This window comes from Dermacentor silvarum, chromosome 9, assembly GCF_013339745.2.
Source record: "Dermacentor silvarum isolate Dsil-2018 chromosome 9, BIME_Dsil_1.4, whole genome shotgun sequence".
Lineage (NCBI taxonomy): Eukaryota > Metazoa > Arthropoda > Arachnida > Ixodida > Ixodidae > Dermacentor > Dermacentor silvarum.
The window spans coordinates 5,635,492-5,652,958 of record NC_051162.1 but is presented as its reverse complement, the minus strand read 5'-3'; the positions used below and the strand labels follow the sequence as shown (position 1 = coordinate 5,652,958).

Below are 17,467 nucleotides of genomic sequence, written 5' to 3'. Positions count from 1 at the left end.
GGTGTTTTCGCATTTCGTCCCCATTGAAATGCGGCCGCCATGGCCAGGATTCGATCCCGCAACCTCGTGCTTGCAGCCCAACACCATAGCCACTAAGCAACCACTGGCAGGTTAGCGCATTTACAAATTATATTATGTCAAAGGTATTGATACAGCACTAACATCTATTGAAAGAAAGTCCAACTTATTTTCCCTCTCATTAAGGAATAATAAAGAGAAGCATGAAATCGGTTTATAGTGATAAACGGTCTTTTGAAACTTTAGTTATATATCGGAGCAAATGGAAGGCAGATGTGCATTTTTTCATTTTGCACCCTAACCATACGTGACCAGAGACATGCACAACATTGCAAATTTCACAGTATCTTTAGGTATATAGGCCCTTTTGTTTCAAAAACAGGAAAAGCCAAAAACAGGCCCCTGGTTACTTTTGAATACAATCACATTGATGAATTGATGACCAATTACGTTGTACCAAGTAAAAATTGCTGCCAAAATCGTTAACGTAGTGGCATGAGAATTCGAATCTGACACGCTGTCCAGCCACTTCCACGTTTTGCACCTTTTCTAGCCTTTTTTTATTGTAACCTGAATGTGAATGAGTGTATGAAGAGGTGCTTTGTCATAGCTTTTTAAAGGAACAGGAGTATTTTGTTTTCCGGGCAAAATCATGTGCAAATAAAGGTGAAAATGCCCTATAAAAACATTGTAATCAACTTCGGCTCATTAATTACTTTAAATGAAAAGAATGAGCACTTAAGGACACCTCATCCCTAATTATTACATTCTTTGTTTTAATTGTTTCTAGATAAGGGTGGCCATGTCATAGTGAGTGTTTCTTAACAAAACGTTGTTTTGTGCATTGAAGCACAAAAGTAACTGGAACGCCAATGCATTTCTCTGCAAAGTTCGGGAATTAATATCTCGAAACTGGTGCCATCCTGAGAATCAGTTCCAAGTGGATCCACCTAGTGAACTCCACGGCTAGAATTTTAATTGCAATATGGGTCATAAGGTAATTAGTTGAAAACTTAATTAGAGATTTTTGTTAATTAGTTGATTAAGCATTTCAATTTTTGGGGCGAGTAATGTCCGCCTCTTCGAACAGACCAGCTCATGAACTAAAAATGTGCTAGTATCTGCCACAGGCAATCTTTCAAAATTTTTGAAAGTGTTTGCTGAAACACCCGGCATATTGTAAGGGCGGATGCTATAGAATTTTGATGCCCTTGCACTCCTAAAGTTAATCGACATATTGTTTTATTTTTGTGCCTTGCATTTGCTTACATAAATTTAATTTCTCTGTGCAAACCAGCATTCACTAGCTTTCTGTGCAGACAGCTTAATTCAGGACCAGTTTGCATAATGTCACTTTTTCTTAGCTTCATCTGGTTTTTTATATGATGCACTTTAATGTTCAGTTTTAATATTTCTAGTCACCCATACATATGTGAGCTTGCAGCTTATATTTATCTGCAAAAATTTACTTCTGTTAATGCCATTCTGTGCAGGTACACATGCTACTTCTCACCTTCAAGGTGTATAAAAACCTAGGGTAAATTGAAAATTCTGTGATTATTCTTCAGATTTGTACATGCTTAAAACAAGGGAACAGCCCCTGCTTTGCTCATCAGTTCATTTCTGAGAGCTGATGGCTACATACATGTTACATTTAAGGAGAATCATTCAATTATCAATTGCACTCTAATGAAACGACTTGGCTATTATATATTTGACAAAGCTTTATGTAGATAACAGGCAAAAGTACCTTCTCCAGGCTTTGTCACGGAATGTAGGTAATATTTTTATGCACACCTTCAAAGGTGTTCCTGTACTGCCGTCTGAAAAAGTAACTGCTGATTTGCCACAGGGTGGCACATATAAGGTGTGCTTCAAAAGTAACGTAACTTATTTTGGTACCCTTCACAAAGAAGATTCAGAGGTCTATATATAGGAGCATGATTAATGCAGAGGAATCGCAAGGACACATTCCACCCATTGCCGGTTGAACACAAGCTCTCAGTGTGAGTTGGGGTGTGCAAAAGTGCAGTCGTGTTCTGTATGCTGGTCACAAGACACAATGCAGTCTTCTATTAAACAACATTACACAATCAAATTTTGTCAGGCTCAGAAAATTCTTTCCCCCAAATGGTTCAAATGATTAACGCTGTGTATGGACCAGATTTCTCGTTAGGGACACAGATCTACAGGTGACAAAAAGCTGTCGAGGACTGCCGTGAAGATGATGCTAAAGAGTGATCTGGCCGCCTTTGTCCTCAAGAATGGAAGACAATGTTGCCCATGTGAAGGCAACTCTGGATGCTGACAAGCCTCACTGACTGCCCCAGGGAGCATTGTACCCCAGGGGAGCACTGTTAATCGAACTTCTTAGGTTGAGGTCCTTGAATGTTCAAGGAAGATGGCTTTTAATGTTCACCCTGAGGTTGCCTTTTATGGATCAAAATTACCCTGGCAATGCCCCTTGCCTATCCCTGCACAAATGTTTGTTATAAAAATCTGTTGCAATGCTGCCACACCCTCCCGATAGCCCAGATTTGGCCCTCTGTGATTTGTTTTTGTTCATAGAAATCTAAGTATCACCTCAAGGGAACTTGTTTTGGCACCATTAAAGACATCCAAAATGCTGCGACGACTTACTCTAAAACAACATGTCAGAAAGGGACTTCCACAATTGCTACGAACAGTCGAAGAATTGGTGGAACTGCTGCAAAAATCTCGAGAATGTCATTTTGAGGCAATAATTGTTCTTTTATAACTTAAACAGCGCGAAACGCGACACAGGATTGCAAAAAGGGGAGACGAAGACAAATGGCACTTGTCTTTGTCCCCCTTTTTGCCATTCTTTGTGTCGCTTCACGTTGTTTAATGAGAGGTAACACCAACTAGCCCAGTCTCATACCTTACTCCTTTGGAACATTTCAATATAGAAGTAGTTCTGCAAAATCAGTTTCATGACGTTTGACACGCACCTCGTAGCTACATTGTTACCAGGCTTCTATCAATGCTGACTGGTTGCCTGAACTATGTAGCATTCTTTTGCTCCTTTGACTTTGTGCATATGCTGTTTAACTTCACACTTTAGGCCCTTGGTGTTTATGCACTGCTGCATTACCACTACATAAATGAATGCTTGAATAATAGTTTGCAGCTTGAACTTCAGTGTACAAACTCATCACGTGGCAGAAAGTGACTGAGCTTTTATCTTAAAATTAAAAAAAAAACAAATGATAACATGAATAAGGGTGTGAAGTTAACATAACTCAAGGGGTAATTTCTTAATTGTTTGAAAAACTCCTGTGCTTGTTTCAGAACATTCATAGGTAGCATAAGAATGTGTTAACTGTATGTTATAAAACATAATTATTTTTGGTGCAGGAATAGTTGGCATTCCTTTACATGGGGTCATTTTTCTTTGCCTTTTGAATTTCTTTGCTTTATACAGTATACAGCATATGCTAACTTAATATATGCTGTTGTTCAGTTACTCATTTTCATTGCATTCTTCTTCTGCAGGATAAAAAATGGCTGCTGCAAATTCTGTTCCTACTGTGACACTGTCGACAGGGTTCAAGGTTCCAATTGTTGGCCTTGGAACGTGGCAGGTGTGTTGTATTACTTAATCATTTCTAGTCTATTTCTTTTTCCACAAACAACAAATTCTTTCCGCCTGTAAGTTTGCATTCTAAAATGTTATGTGAAATGCCATATCTGGATTATAAAAGCTAATTTTATGAATAATGTTCTCTTCTGTAATTATCCTAAATTGTTTAGTGTCCCTGGCTTCCAAGATAAATGCATACAATTGTGTGATAATGATGGGATGTTTATAATAACCTTGTGGGTTCATGTTTGAGATTTAGGAAATGAAAAATAACTACCTAGATTGGGGGGGGGGGGTTAATGTGCTACAGCTAGCCAAAAAAGTTTCCTGCCATGAATCTTTTATAGCGTTTTTGACAAGCTTGGAAGTTCATGCATACTGCATTGCTTAGCTACATGCACACTGGCAGTTGCTTAAGCATATGTTTGTCTGCACAAATTTTTTGAAGTGAAATTCTCTCATTGAATAGTGACGACAATAGTTAGGCCTGAAGTTGGGCCTTCTGCGTTACTAGCTTAAAGTGATCACTAACAATAGTCGCTCTGTTCTTTTTAACAAGTGGTCGCCCCTGTAACTGACAAGACCAACTATAACATTACAGTTTTTTCAATTGGCACTTCTGAATAAAACAAGGAGTTCTAACATGACTAATGATTTTTAGAAAATGCAATACAATTTACTCACTTGTTACTGCAGGACAAAACACTCCATTTTGCAAAACGCTAATCAAAAGTTGCTCTTCACAGATGGGATTTTTTTCCTTCAATGTGCCTAAAAGAAAGTTTGGTAACAGCATGGTTAACACATTTTCATTGCCTCTTCTTGTGAATTTGCTCTGACCCTGGCAATGTCTATGCAGTCAGACCCTGGCAAAGTGGAGGAAGCAGTGAAGATTGCCATTGATGCTGGCTACCGACACTTTGATTGTGCTCTTGTCTATCAGAATGAAAATGAAGTGGGCAGGGCCATCAGTGCAAAGATTGCTGATGGAACTGTGTGTAGAGAGGACTTGTGGATCACCAGCAAGGTAGTGTACTCTATGTTTTTCTATGTTCATTTCCTTCCCTGTGAACAAGTAGAGAGGAATGCATTCACATACTCCTTAAAGGAACAAGCAACTGATTTTGAGATACTTAATTATTTAGTGCAGTGAAAAGCTTACCATCCACATTGCGTAGTTCCACAGCAGTTACATGGTAAACACCGTGTAAAGATTTTAATGAGAATTTTTTGACATGCGGGAATGCTCATATTTATGTATAGTTGTATGCTAGAAACAGTGATGAGTGAATATGATAGCATTTGTACACAGGAATGAAAAATAATGCAAAAACGTGTAGCCTTGGACTAAAGAAATAAATCTATTGTTTATCAATGTGATCATTTTGTAGCTGATGCTTTTAGAACTACTGAAATATTTTGCACTATAATAATAATCATCATCATCCTCAGCCTATATTTATGCCCACTGCAGAACGAAAACCTCTCCCTGCGATCTCCAATTACCCTCGTCTTGTGCTAGCTGATTCCACTTGCACCTGCAAATTTCCTAACTTCATCACCCCACCTAGTTTTTTGCCGTCCTTGACTGCGCTTTCCTTCTCTTGGTATCCATTCTGTAACTCGAATGGTCCACCGGTGATCCATCCTACGCATTATGTGGCCTAAAATATATACATATATATGTCATGTCAAACTTTCTTTAACACTGTTAGAGCAAGGTTCCTGAATGAAACAACACTTTCACACATGGCACCACAGCTGTTCTTCTCGCAGTGCGAGCACTCCCTCATGACACAATGAGATGACAGTGTTTTGTAGCTCACAGGGAGACCACAGAACACTGGGAGATTAGCAAACTTGCAAGCGTACAAAAGAACTTAGCACAGCACCATGCAATGAGGGCCACAACTATTCCATTTGCGGACGCAGAGGCAGTGCCACTTTCCAGAATAAACTTTTATTGTGTCAATTAATTGCTAATAAAATATAACAAACACCTTTTTAAGCAAGAGGCATGTTGTAGCAGATAAGTTATATATATATATATACCAATTAGTAGACTTGTGGGGGCAACTGTAACTCTGGTATTACTGCACCAAATTTTCACAGTAGAGTGTTGCTTTATCCAGGTTTAGATTACTTTCTGTGCTAATGTAAAGGTATGACCTCTATCATTTCGGTCAATTCTGTCAGTATAAAACTCAATGTTTTTTACTTCCACTGTTGATAGGAAAACATGATTACTGTCTTCACTGGCTGGTCTATTGCGGCTATGATAGCGATGTGCATTGTCGACAAGGGCTGTATGCCAGCTCATGGCTTTCTTGGACACAGTGGCCAGTCCTGTGTGACACCAGCCGTCTACATTTGCATGCTCAGGTCAAGTCTGATGGTGACACAGTAGATCAAGGCAGAAAAGTTTTGACATCCCTTTGTGTGGAGGGAAAAAAGAAAAGAAACAGGAGCAAGATTAAAACTTGTAAACAAAAAATGAGCAAAATGCCATGCTGCATACATTATGCTTAAGAAAGCATTATACTATACCTCATTCAGCTTCATCAAAAAATTGTATAATTTCTTGATTAGCATCAGCAAATGTAAGGCACTGAATTGTTTGAAAGAATGTAAGTTTGGGCATGTTGGCATTTAATTTTAGCATTTTAGCCTTTAACACACAAAAAACGCAGAGATAGTGTCGACGGATGTAGACGAGCGCTTTGTGTACGTCTGTGTAAACTCTTCCTGTGTCTCTTGTGCACTAAAGGCTAAAACTGAATTTGTTGTGTATATCTGCTTAGCACAAAATAAGTTATCCTGAAATGATGAGGTGAGATGATGGCAAATGTGCTTTGCTATTGTATGAGTGTAAGTACACCCATTTTTAAAAGTATACAGACCACAAGAAAATGTGCTATGCTATTGGCAAGCCATTTTGCTTGAGCAGCACATGCTGCGGCAAAAGCTGCTGTAGAAACCAGTACTCTCCGTGCATCTCATCTTTCTCACAGGCATGTTGCTTTCTGACTTCAATGCTGTGCACTGAATTTCACTGGTGCACACCACTTTGGCTGATGCATTATAACGTCATATATGTCTCTTCAGATTTGGTGATATTTGGTGAGGTGAGTGATGGGGCCCACATACGGTAGGACTTCATTGTTTTGCCCTGCTCTCAGTGGTCACTGGAACAGTCGAGGAATTTTGTGCTTTTCTTTAATCTGCATGCATGTTTTATTGCCAGTGCTTGCAATAAAAAGAATTTTGAGTTCATGCATTACATTTAAAAAGGTGTCGCCAGTCTTTGGTAGTCAAATGTAAAACATATATATATAGAACATAGTATATTGTATACTTAGTAGTGCAGTGGTATGCTACATTATAACCTCCTATGTTTATTTCAATACCTCCAATGTCCGAAGGTGTTACAGAAGAGAGTGGGGAAAGAAAAAAAAGTACACAGGGTCTGTCCTGAAAGTAATGTCAGTGAATTTATTGTGGCGCAACTGTACGTCGGAGCACGGTCTAACTGGTTGAAACTGGTAGTGGGGGAACCCAGCTAAGCAGCGCTCCGTCGCTCAATGTGCTCCGAGCATCGTAGAATGTAGGACGGGCCTGTCCGTGAGAGTTGTTTTTTTATTCTTGTGGAAGTGAAAATGCAGTGCTCGTTAGAACAAAGATTTGTGATCAAGTTTTGCGTGAAACTTGGCAAGACCACTGCGGAAACTGCTACTAGTATTAGACTGCTTACAAAGAACATGCCCTGTCAGATCGGCAAGTGTTGCGGTGGCACAAGGCCTTTTTGGAAGGTCTGGAAGAGGTTGATGACGAGGACCACGCTGGATGGCCATCCACGACCACCACGGCTGACAATGTGACGCGAGTGAGGAAACTGTTGAACTCAGACCGACGATTAAGTGTTTGTTTAATGGCTGACATGTTAAACATTCCGAAAACTCAACTTCATGAATTCGTTACAAAGGATATTGGCATGCGGAAGGTGTGCGCAAAAATGGTTCTAAAAGTACTCACTGATGACCAAAATTCACGTTATGTTGAACCGTACCAAGAAAACCTTGACATCTGCAAACGTGATAGAAAATTTTTGGACAACGTCATTACAGGTGACGAGACTTGGGTATTTGAATATGACCCGGAGACCAAAAGACAATCATCAGAGTGGCACACGCACTCGTCCCCTCGCCAGAAGAAAGCCAGGATGAGCAAATCAAAGATCAAAATCATGCTCATCGTTTTTGTTTTGACATCCACGGACTGGTTTATCACGAGTTTGTTGAACCTGGAACCACTGTGAACTCCAAATTTTATGTGGAAACCCTCAAAAGACTGAAACGCAGGGTTCAATGCATCCGGCTGAACATTGCAGACAACTGGAAGTTGCACCATGATAATGCGCCAGCCCCCAGTGCTTTCATCGTCACCGACTACCTGGTTAAAGCAGGGGTGCCAACGATGCCCCCCCCCCCCCTCCCTGTACAGCCCAGACTTGGCTCCCCCCAACTTTTTTCTGTTTCCACGCCTCAAAACACCCCTGAAAGGCAAGCATTTTGGGACAGTGGACGGGATCAAAGCAGCTAGCACCGCAACATTAAAGGCCATTCCGGAGGAGGACTACCGCAACGCATTCGAGAGCTGGAAGACTCACTGGAGCCGATGTATCGATGCAAAAGGAGAGTATTTTGAAGATTTTTAAACACTTGGTAACGATAAATTAAATAAATGATTTTTAATGGCCTTACTGACATTACTTTCAGGACAGACCCTGTATGTCATAAGTAGTTAGTACATACAATAATCTTCAACGGCAGATTTAAATGCGGAGACGTTGAGAATGGTGATGACGGAGGTGGGAAAGTGATTCCATTCTATTGCTGTCTTCGGGATGAATGGATCGGAATACAAATTAGTGCAACAAAAAGGGACGTCAACTCTTTGGAGGTAGTTAGTACGACGTGAAAGATAAGTTGGCTCACTAAGATGTTGATTTTTCAGGTGTGCATTGTGAAAAATTTTTGTGGAACATTGATAAACGGGACGTTTTCTTTTTACATTATGAGAGTATATGGGAGGCTATGGCTACCTGCAGAAAAAGAAAGAAACACAGGACGGAGCACTGCAAGCATTTTTTTCTTCTCCTGATTGAGTTCCTTTAGGCTACTACATTATAGTGACCCCACACCTACAAGCCTGCTTGTCATTTCCTCAGAGAACATACTGTCGTGTGTGCTGACTGAATTAAAAGCTGTCTTACCAGTGCAACACCAGACCTGCTGTGGTCTCCTGCAAACATCACACAGATAAACATGCACACATCATACAGAAAAGCACAAAATAGCTTGGCTTTTTGGGTGAACCCTGAGAGCAGCACAAAGTTGTGAAAGAAATTTCACTGGACTGCGGGCCATATATGAAGCCTGGTCGCTCGCCAAATCTGGGGAGACATTCAAGATGATCATGGAACAGTCGTGGTGGCATCCCATGCTGGCATTGACAAAATGCAGCACATAGCATTAGCACATGTGTGCAGGTAAAGGATTTGCCACCAAGTTCCACGTGAAGTGCCTCACAGGCAAATGGGGCATTCATGCACTTTGGTAGGTGCTCCTGTGGTCTGTATACTTTTGCTCGTGGGTGTGTATATGAGTAGTAATAAAAAACAAATGCATCTTAGTACTATGGTGAGAAATCACTGAAAGTTACTTGAATGGTTAGCTATGTTTAATGAACATATAATGAAGTAGTTTCAGTGTTGTTCAGCTTTGCTATTGATTTTTATTGAGCATTTATAAACATATAATGAAATAGGTTCTGTATTGTTCAGCCTTACTATTGATTTTGATGAGCATTTCGTGTTTGTGAGGTATTGTCGCACCTTTGCTTTCAGCAGTAATTTTGCTTCATTGCTCACACACGCACACTGTGCCTTTTTCAGTTGTGGTGCACTTTCTACACTCGTGCCAGAGCAGTTGAAGGATGTCAGCTGTCTTTGAAACTGTTGGGTCTGAACTACCTTGACCTCTTCCTAATGCACTGGCCATTTGGTTACAAGGTGGGACAGTACCTTAATCACAGTGTGGTTCATTGTGACAGAGATCACATAGCCTCAATTCTTAATGCTGTTTACTTATGCATGGAAATTAAAAATTAAAGTCTCACAAGATTTGTTCATGCAAACTGCTTTGTGATCAACATAACTGAAGTTAATGATCATATTATTTGAAATACTGTTTTTGTATTTCCTATTACAGTGCATACCAAATAGGACATAATTTAAGGAACGGTTTTAGTTCATTTAATCTTTTTTTTGGGGGGGGGGAGGGGGTGAAAGGACCATGTAATAAATTTTCAGGTATTCAGGAGCAAGAGAAGCACCTTTAGCAGTGTAATTTAGTCATGTTTATCAAATAGATTTCTTTATGCTACCTATAAACATTTATTTGTGGCATAATGTTTGCATTTAATACGTTTTTATGTATTTCCCATTATAAACATTGCTTTGTTGATCACAAGGTTAAAAAAATATTGTGCTCACTTTTTTATGGATTAGTAAAGTTTATGACAAAACTGTGTTGAAAGCACATGACAAAAGTACTTCATGTCTTTTAATATGTTTGCCTTGTTCAGGATGGCACTGACTACTTTCCACGTGATGCTGCTGGGGAAATAATTGACAGTGATGTGGATTACATTGAAGTTTGGAAGGTAAACTGTATGCTTTTTTAAGTGTTTTTGATAACTATCTGCTAGTTATTCAAATGGGTAATTAAATCGTGCAGCCTTTGTCAAAAAAGAAAGCCAGTATCCAAATAACTGCGCTTGACTCCGGGACATTTAGTGGGCCTCTTGTTACTTTCACATTGTTTTCAACCATAGAATTGTGTTCTGCTTGTCTGCATTGTTGCACTGTAAAAGTATTTGTAAATAATGCTAAGGAAGTCCTTAAACTTAACTAAAAGGAATACTCTGTAAGAGCTTGTGGGCAAGAAACCGGGTAAGTTCTTTTGCCATCAGCATGATAATAAGTACAGTATAAGCTAAGAAACTGTTGCTGTGAGCGTGTAGATATTTTGCAATTTTACAGTGACAGCTTTTATAGGAGCTTGTGGACTGTGTGCGCGACTTTGGCACTGTTTTGTCCTGGTGCTGTGACGTCATTCTCTGCATTAAATACTAAAAACTTAAGTTGTAGTTTTTGGTTTTTTATGTTGGTAACAATAGAAAAATGTTAGTGTCCACTGACATGAAAATGCTTTGTCAATGCTGCAAGTGCCGTGCGTCTGTCATATTTTCCGAAGAAATCTTAAGTGCATCAGTACCTATTTGGATACCCTCCACACATTTTGCTGAGTAAGTATGTAACACCTTAGGTCCAGTTGTTGTATCTCTAAATAAAACCATTTAATATCGTGCAGCTTTATGTCTGTGCACAAGGTACCTAAGAGCCGTCTATGTAATACTAGGTATTAGGTTGCTATTTATCATTTCACTGCAAAGCACAGAGGTGTGCTCACTATGTGGTTCAAAATGCCGTGCTATATGAGCCGGTTCTCTGGTGCTAGTATTGTCGGCAGTGCAAGCAATCTTTGCACACAGATGTAATGGCCTTTAAAATGGAGCTTTTGTTTTGAGGTGAGACTGCCAATGTAGCAGTGTTTGTTCTTTGCACGCTTGCATAAGCACTCTTAGCCACTGATATTTAGCTCTTTTCCACTCTTTATGCAGTCAGCAGTCCCAAGTTTCTTTGTGTAAGGTTGGAAACTAATGATGTGAAGTTGCAGCTTAACTCCAAGAAAGACTGATAGAAAAGTACTTGCATTGGCTAAGAATATTCCTATCTCTGCTGTAATATCGTGATTACTTACACAGCATCCCGGCCGTGGCGACCGCATTTCGATGGAAGCGAAATGCACAAACGCCCGTGTGCTTGCGTTGTAGTGCACGTTAAAGAAAACCAGGTGGTCAAAATTAATCCGGAGCCCTCCACTACGGCATGCCTCATAATTAGAACTGGTTTTGGCACGTAAAACACCAGAAAGAACTAATTACACAGCATTGGTTACTTTTTTTAGCTAAACTATGTTTTCCATTGCTGCACTCTCCAGTCACTCAAGCAGTTAAATGTTTAAGAAGCTAAACTAATGGTTCATAAAGTTGTGACTCAATAATTGCGGTGATGACTGGTGGCTTATGTTGCTTATATGACTGCGGGAAGTATGTAACCTGGTAAACTTTGCTTTTTAGTGGTTTTATGACTAATTCAGGCCCTGAAAAGCTTGAGTACTGGTATTAATGTCGCATTTTGCATGCGCATTTATTTTGTGATTCCTGATGTGATTATAGAAGTGCTTGTATATATACTAGTATATATATATATATAGACATAGCACTTTTTTCAGCATTGACTTTTAACTGAATAACCTGCTTTTGAAGTGTTTATGCTTTATGAACTATAAACAAAGCATGAATACACAAATATATCTGTTTCAGTTGCTTTTCGAATGTGACTTTTCCCAAGCTCCAATGGGCAAAATCAAGTTTGCAGCTGCAATGCTTACATAGTTGCTTAGGTTAAGAGTAATGTTTCCTTGGCCCTATTGCTTTTTACTTGTAGGGAATGGAAGACTGTGTTGCCAAAGGCTTGGTACGGACCATAGGTGTCTGCAACTTCAACAAGCAGCAAATGGCCCGACTTTATGAGTCTGCTACAATAAAGCCAGCAGTTTTGCAGGTAAGTGCAGTGAGAAAAATCTACCAGGGTAGAAGTCAAAAAGAAAGTAAAAATAGTTTGACCGCTGTGAAGACTGATTGTGTGGTAAATCAGTAGGGGTGTACGAATATTCTAAACTTTCAAATGATGAATTGAATATTGTCATATTCAATTCGGTCCTCGAACCGAATAGTCACTTTTAAAATTTGACTATTTTTCTAATAGTTTTTGAACACTTCATGTCATCAGCTTAGCACGATCAAACATGAAATTGAAGCAAAAATATGGCAACTTTCATACTATTCACAGTGCACATACCGTAGAGCACACTGCGTCCCTGAGGGACCCAGAATTTTCCGGCAAAATCACAATCGGCTCCGGCACATAAAATTTTATTTAAACATGACTTTCGGTAGTGGGTATCGTTTGGTATTATTTATAGGTGCAGCACCTGTGTGCTCTCACTGAATAAAATTGGAATACCTTTCATTGCAATATATTTTATAATAAATAGGGGCACATTTGCTGCAACCATTGTAATTAGAGGAAAAGTTTTTGTTTTTCTTTTTTGCTCTCCAATCGCCATCGTTTGGCCACGAAGGTAAACACACATGTTAATTGGCCTACAATGTTACCTCTGAAGAGTCCCGAGTTAGCTAACAAATTGCCTAGTTCTTCCTAATGCCCCCTTTGTACTTTTATTAAAAAATCTTTTATAATGTACAGCGTAATGACAGAAACATTCTAACATTGTGATGTGAATATCAGGATGGGAAAATTGTTTGATATTAATGGTGAGAAGGCTGTACATAATTTTCAAACTATTTGAAAAATATTTGATTCATATTCGATTCAGCCTCAGAAACCGCTACTATTCGCATAGCCCTATAAATTGCCATAGTCAGTGAATGGCTTTTGCCTGTATTTTCAGGCTGCTAATGTTACTAAGGGCAGGATGCTTGTGTATATTGTTTGCAGGTGGAGTGCCATCCATATTTGAACCAGAGTGAGCTGCTCAGCTTCTGCCAAGAGCACAACATGGCGTTAACTGCTTACAGCCCACTTGGCTCTCCAGATCGGCCATGGTACGGCACTCTACGTTGCGAGCCAACATGCTAAAAACTATAAAATCAAAGGCCAAACACAATCACTGTGTGTGTATGTAAACTCTGCAGTAACCTACTTCTAAGGTACTGCCAGTCTCTGACAAGACCTTAAAGGTGCCCTGAACCACTTTTATCGAAGTGGAGAAAGGCATTTGAAGTGAAAATAGGCTATTTCAGAAGTACTTTGCCGCAAAAATTACTTCAATGCGTTCAGCAGAAGCGGAGTTATTGGCAATCAAACACGGCCTGCGCTGTGCTCCCATCCTTTCTTCAATGCCTTGCGCTGCGAAGGCTACAGCAGAGTGGGGCGTACCCACAACGCTCCGAATTCTAAATGTCACCTTGGCACGGTTCAAATTTCATTTTGCATGTTAACGTAGATACCATGACTTCTAATTTTGGTGCCTACGATGCGCTGAACGTAAGCCAAACGTGGTTGGCCTCAGCGAGCTGCAGTGCGCTTAGCCAGTGGACTTGTGGCGGCACTCCGCGGTGGCTGCAGTATCTACGCTGCATAGCCAACCGCAGCTACCAATAGCAGCCGCGTGTGGAAATGTCTTTATTATGAAATAAAGCGTCCAGAAGAGAGTGAGGAGCAGGCTTCTGTTTGAAAAAAGAGCGTTTGAGAGAAAGGTGACTTCGCGCTCCACTTGCGAGCTCCATGCACCACGTATGACAGCAAAACTTGGCAACTTGGCTGAGATGTTCACAGCAGCATATGCTACCCATGGACTATGTTATTTCACCAAGCCCGAGGGTTGGCTCAGGGCCACTTTAAGCAGGGGTGAAGGATAAAATTGCACAGGCATAGGCAAATTGCATGAACATAGAGAAAATCTATGGCACAAACTAGAAACAGTATAGACCACTTATAACGTAACCGTTTATACTGCAGAACTGGCTACAACGCAGCCTTTCCCGACTCCCGTTTAGCCTCCCATAGAACTCCATGTATACGCATACCACTTACAGTGCAGCCGCGTGAGACGAAATACCGGTTATAATGTGGCTTCCGCGGGAAAATCTTACCGACAAGGACGGTAGCGAGCATGCTTCTCAAGGAGGTGTGCCAACCGATGGGAGAGGAGATCAACGAGGGCGATGCGGAGGAGGAGTATGAGACATGGAGCATGAGTCCAAGGGCGATAAAATCGTCGCCGCGCGCCGTCTGTGCGAGTGAAACTGCTCGGGGGACGTGCACATTCACGGAGAGCGAACGCACAGCGGAGAGCAAATGCGACTTCTGTCGCCCGAAAGGCCATGGGGGTATGGCAAGGAGGGAGGGGGGGGCGACGCCTTGCTGCAGCACCAAATGCGTACTTTGCAACCGGGTGCAAGGGTAACTGGCGACGCAATCTCCCACGCGAAAGGAGCAAAGTGGGAAGACAGCGCGGGAGGGAGGTGGGGGGGGGCGGCTTCTACTCTGCCAACAAATGCGTTATTGTACTTTGCTCCTGTGCCAGCTGTCGGTGTTGTCGCACGCACCGTATCTTGAAAGCGATCTCCACACGGCTCTGACCTTTGTATGCGCTGCTCAGTTTCCGTTGAAGCGGTAGACCGCACAAACCCTCACTCGCTGCGGCGGTCGCGCTTCTCCACACCCGTGTTTTGACAGCGGTTGTCTGCAGTCATCGAGTCTATTCATGTTTGCTTGTGAGCATTGACACCATGCTTGTTAATTCAGTTAGTAAGTGAATGTGCCAAGTTTATGCAGCCGATAAAACTACTATCCCTACTCCTTATAGCTCTCTGCTAATTTGCTATCACAATTGATGCTTTGCCTTTCGGGCAAAACTGCGACATTTTTTTTAGTTATTACTTTGTCTGCTTCATACGAAGATCGTGGGTACTTGGACATTTCCCTTTCAACATTCGTAAATTTAAATGGATGCAAAACTCCCAGTCGCACGCTTCGATTCTTGGATACGCGCGGCTGCTTGGTCTACATGTTTTGCATACGTGCAGGGCTTGAAAATTGTTGTTTTAGTTATAGTTATAGATATTCACGACTCCGGCGACTTACGTTATAAGCGCTCTACACTGTATATTGAATATACTGCAGTTCTCCAGACTGAACAGCTAATGAAGAAGAGAAGGATGAGAAGAAAATTAGATCAAGCTAATATTGAATGTCGAAATTGTCACTAACTTGTAGAGTTAAAGTAATGAGAGTTTCATATTGTGTGTTGGCACTTTATATGATAGTCAGGCATTATACCATGTATCTCAGCTAACGCAGGCCAAGATGTTTTAAAAAAAGGGCTATGAGATACAACAATGGGATCAACGGTGTTTCGTTAGCAGTTGCCTTGCTCAGCCTGGTGATTTTTTCTGTTATCAATTACTTGCATAATTGCATAAGAAATGTCAAATTGCAAATTACATTTCAAAAGATCATATTCTCACTACATTTCCCCAGTTATTTTTTTGCCATGTTGCAAAGTTGTGCCGCAAACGCGAAAAAGAATGCGAAGTGAAGGCGGGACCGTGAGTTTCGTGTGTGTGACAGCAGTGCAGTCAAAAGGGATTTTAAAAAATCAGCAATATTCGATGGCTGACTTGGCAACCGCGAAAAAGTCACAAGGCAGCAACAGAGCTGTTGGCTGCTGCTACTAGTAAGAAGCCGCGGCTTGCTTTTTTTTTTTTTTTCACTTCAATCATATTTTTTATTTCTGCTCTAATCTGGTACGCAATGTTCTAGGAAACAGCGTGATGTGGCTGCTTGTTCCTAGCAGCAGCCAACAGCTATGCTGTCACCTTGTCACTTTTTCGCAGTCACCAAATCAGCCATTGAGTAGTGTTGATTCTCTGAAAGTCCTTTCGAGAGTGCTGCTGTAACACGCGCAATATGCGCGGGCCTGCCTTCACTTTCATTATTTTTTTGCGTTTCACACCACAACTTTGAAATGCAGAAAAATTAACTGGGGAAAATGTGGCAAGTTCAAAACTGTTGAATATGATGTTTTAGAATGTGATACGCAAGATGACGTTCAAGCTTACGCATTTGAGCAAGTAATTATAAATTTAGGCAATTAATTTTGACTACTTAGTTAATCAAGGATAGAAAAATTTGCCAGCCGTACGCAAGGCAACTGTTAACAGAACTGGCTGAAATGGGTTTCCTTCCTAACAGCATAATGACATAAATCACTGATTACCATCTATAAACACCAGCTCCATGAAACAAAGAAGTCATTGTAATAATAAAACAAAAAGAAAGAACCGATCAAATGTGAGCGCAGTGATGCAAGCATGTTTTTATTTTGTTGCAATCCTAAATGAACTAAGCAAAAAAATAGTGCCACAAGTACATATATCACTGGTACAGTGACTCTAGGATACTTGTTTTGCAGAAATCATTTCATCTACATCTGTTTGTAGGACATGAACCTTCTGAGGCCATACACTTTCTTTTTGAAAAGTTGCTGGTCCATGTGGCTTAATAACTTTGCATCAAAATAACCAAAGCGGGCCGAGTACTTGTATTTGAGTGTATCACTTTCATTTACCATGTCTGCATTTATGTGCAGGGCAAATCCTGATGAACCAGTCCTCTTGGAAGACCCTGCAATCAAGTCCATTGCTGAGGCACACGGGAAGACAACAGCTCAGGTGATCGAACACAGTAATTACAATTGAACCTCGTTATAAAGAAGTTGCATCAGACACGAAAATACCTTAGTTATATCCTGTATTCGTTTAAGCCTACATGCAGATATCAGTGGAAAAAAAAATGCGATCGGATCTGTGTGAAATAATCGCTAGAGGCAGGCGTCCGACAGGCCAGCAAAGGGTCTCCTATAGATTTGATGACCCGTCGATATTTTGCCATGCCGATACGAGACACGGGAACAACTGTAAATTATATACACACGCTCTGCGTCGTGCACCTCGAATACAAAACTGTGCGATCGATCAGTGTTATTGCATGAGATAGGCATGTTGGCTTGCCAGCTGTGGCCTGACCAAGCCAAGCTGCTGGCCAAAATGTGCACACCGCTGACACACTTT

The 17,467-nt window shown here is 40.8% G+C and overlaps 1 protein-coding gene across 1 annotated transcript; it reads left to right on the top strand.

Moving 5' to 3' along the window:
* Positions 1 to 1,509: 1,509 nt before the first annotated feature.
* Positions 1,510 to 17,172, top strand: LOC119465116 (aldo-keto reductase family 1 member B1-like). The gene is made up of 8 exons (XM_037725915.2): positions 1,510 to 1,555; positions 3,535 to 3,623; positions 4,482 to 4,649; positions 9,576 to 9,692; positions 10,268 to 10,345; positions 12,255 to 12,371; positions 13,329 to 13,435; positions 16,987 to 17,172. The coding sequence occupies exons 2-8, from the start codon at positions 3,543 to 3,545 to the stop codon at positions 17,093 to 17,095; spliced, it is 777 nt and encodes a 258-aa protein (XP_037581843.1). The 5' UTR covers positions 1,510 to 1,555; positions 3,535 to 3,542; the 3' UTR covers positions 17,096 to 17,172.
* The last annotated feature ends 295 nt before the right edge of the window (positions 17,173 to 17,467 follow it).

Excerpts from the sequence above, each read along its gene's own strand:
- LOC119465116 (XM_037725915.2), top strand. The coding sequence starts at position 3,543 with ATGGCTGCTGCAAATTCTGTTCCTACTGTGACACTGTCGACAGGGTTC. Across the intron at positions 4,650-9,575 it reads ACTTGTGGATCACCAGCAAG|TTGTGGTGCACTTTCTACAC; the intron begins GTAGTGTACTCT and ends TGCCTTTTTCAG. Across the intron at positions 13,436-16,986 it reads GGCTCTCCAGATCGGCCATG|GGCAAATCCTGATGAACCAG; the intron begins GTACGGCACTCT and ends ATTTATGTGCAG.